This window comes from Blastocystis sp. subtype 4 (assembly GCF_000743755.1).
Source record: "Blastocystis sp. subtype 4 strain WR1 chromosome Unknown seqid_0711, whole genome shotgun sequence".
Lineage (NCBI taxonomy): Eukaryota > Bigyra > Opalinata > Blastocystidae > Blastocystis > Blastocystis sp. subtype 4.
This window is the reverse complement of record NW_014568836.1, coordinates 330-2,054: the sequence shown is the minus strand read 5'-3', so window position 1 is coordinate 2,054 and position 1,725 is coordinate 330. Positions and strand designations below refer to the sequence as shown.

Genomic DNA, 1,725 nt, shown 5'->3' with positions numbered 1-1,725 from the left:
CCAAGATCAGAGTGGATCACTACATTCTGTTCAATAACATTCTAGTTCATTAGATTCAATGATTTCAGAACAATACTCTTCCAGAGGACTGGATATTGGCTAGATTCTTCAAATCCGCTTCTTTGTGAATCTTGAGTTTGTTGTTAGTCATGAAATCTCCTGATCGGTAATGGGAGACTGGAAACTCATTTGCGAAATCCATGTTCTGACAACAAACAATTTAGGGCATGCAAATGGTACAAAAAGGATTAATTCACCCCTCCTGGGATAACTCCGGGTCTCGAATTCATATTGCGTGAGTCTCCTGTTTGAAGCGATGCATGATAATACTGGATAACAGGATACACAAAAGGGACAAAGGATGTATTGTAGAGATCTACCATTGTTCCATGTACATAAGAAGCCTTGGTTTGAGAGGAAGGAGAAAAGGATGCATAATCCGACACGGATTTCACATCCACCTCAAACCACAATCGATTTACATCACCCCAATCGACAATACTATTGATTGTCTGAAACGGTACAAGATAGGCTGTGTACACATCTAGAATGTTGTGAAATGATATATTAATATTATAGACACGACAGACTGCAAAGAAGGAGCAGATCACCAGATGATCGAGACTCAGGTTACGGAGAATCATTTCAATATTCTCTGTAGCTATTTGTCATTCTTTTCTTCTATTCCTACATAACACATACTTCAGGAGTGACCACACTCGTACTGTGACTGGAGTTTCACGCAAGTTGAATACACTCACGAGATGAACAATACGAGCTGAACAAAAGATGTGATACACATTGACTATGCTCAAGACTTCCTCAAACTTCTACTCAACGGTCGGTCTTGGTAAATAGATGGGATTGACCCATCAATACCTGCTAACCGAGCAACTACTTCATTTCCAAATTCATTCGCATAGATCGGACTACACTTCATTTCCACCCCCAATTTATACCTTCCATGAATTACAATGATTTGGAGCTTTGGACAATAGATATTCACTTCCCAGAGACTAATTCCTAAAGCCCTCACTCGAATCTTACTCTTGATTGCATGTAGTCATATTGGCAGAGTAGTCAAGAGACAGAAATGTCACATCACAACACCTTCTACCTCTCATTCATCAAAGCCAACCTAACCTCATCAACGAAATGAATTCTGAGTCTGACATGGTGTGGTATCCACAAAGATTCAGTGTTTTCATCTGTCGACACAACTACAAGAACAAACGAAAACCATTCTCTACTTCATTCACGACTTCTTTAGTACTCCGACTAACAGGCTCAAAGGAGGCGAACAATTCCCCTAGGTCTCAAAACCTGACTTTTTCAAACCAACGCAAAGTGAGGAATTTGGCAATGTTTTGGAGAATTCCAGGTTTTAGAGCATCCATATCGATGTGGAAAGCTACCAAGACGAAAAGGCTATGCCAACAACTGCGTGGACTAAATAGGGAAACGTGGAATTCTTTCGAGGGATTTGACTCTTTTTTGATTTCAATTCTACTGAGATTTCTATAAACTAGAGGAGACGAAAAGAGGATAGGAGAGGTTAGATGGAGTGACTTGGATTCTATGACTGGATATGAACTACTCAGAAATCGAAAGATAATAGGATTTGGAGTAAGAATCATTGATAAGACAAATAAGAAAAAGAATGGTGTTTTGATCTGCCCATTGAAATGACTTAGTCTCATTCTATACGATATGATATGTTGTAAG

The 1,725-nt window shown here is 39.2% G+C and overlaps 1 protein-coding gene across 1 annotated transcript; it reads right to left on the bottom strand.

Annotated features, from left to right (window-relative positions):
• Positions 1-248: 248 nt before the first annotated feature.
• On the bottom strand, positions 249-1,397 carry JH06_5360 (hypothetical protein; the record flags this gene model as incomplete). Its single annotated transcript, XM_014669291.1, has 8 exons — positions 249-661; positions 692-805; positions 835-929; positions 960-1,016; positions 1,048-1,113; positions 1,144-1,220; positions 1,251-1,309; positions 1,343-1,397. 8 exons carry the CDS (start codon positions 1,395-1,397, stop codon positions 249-251), a joined length of 936 nt encoding a protein of 311 aa, XP_014524777.1.
• Between the last annotated feature and the right edge of the window lie 328 nt (positions 1,398-1,725).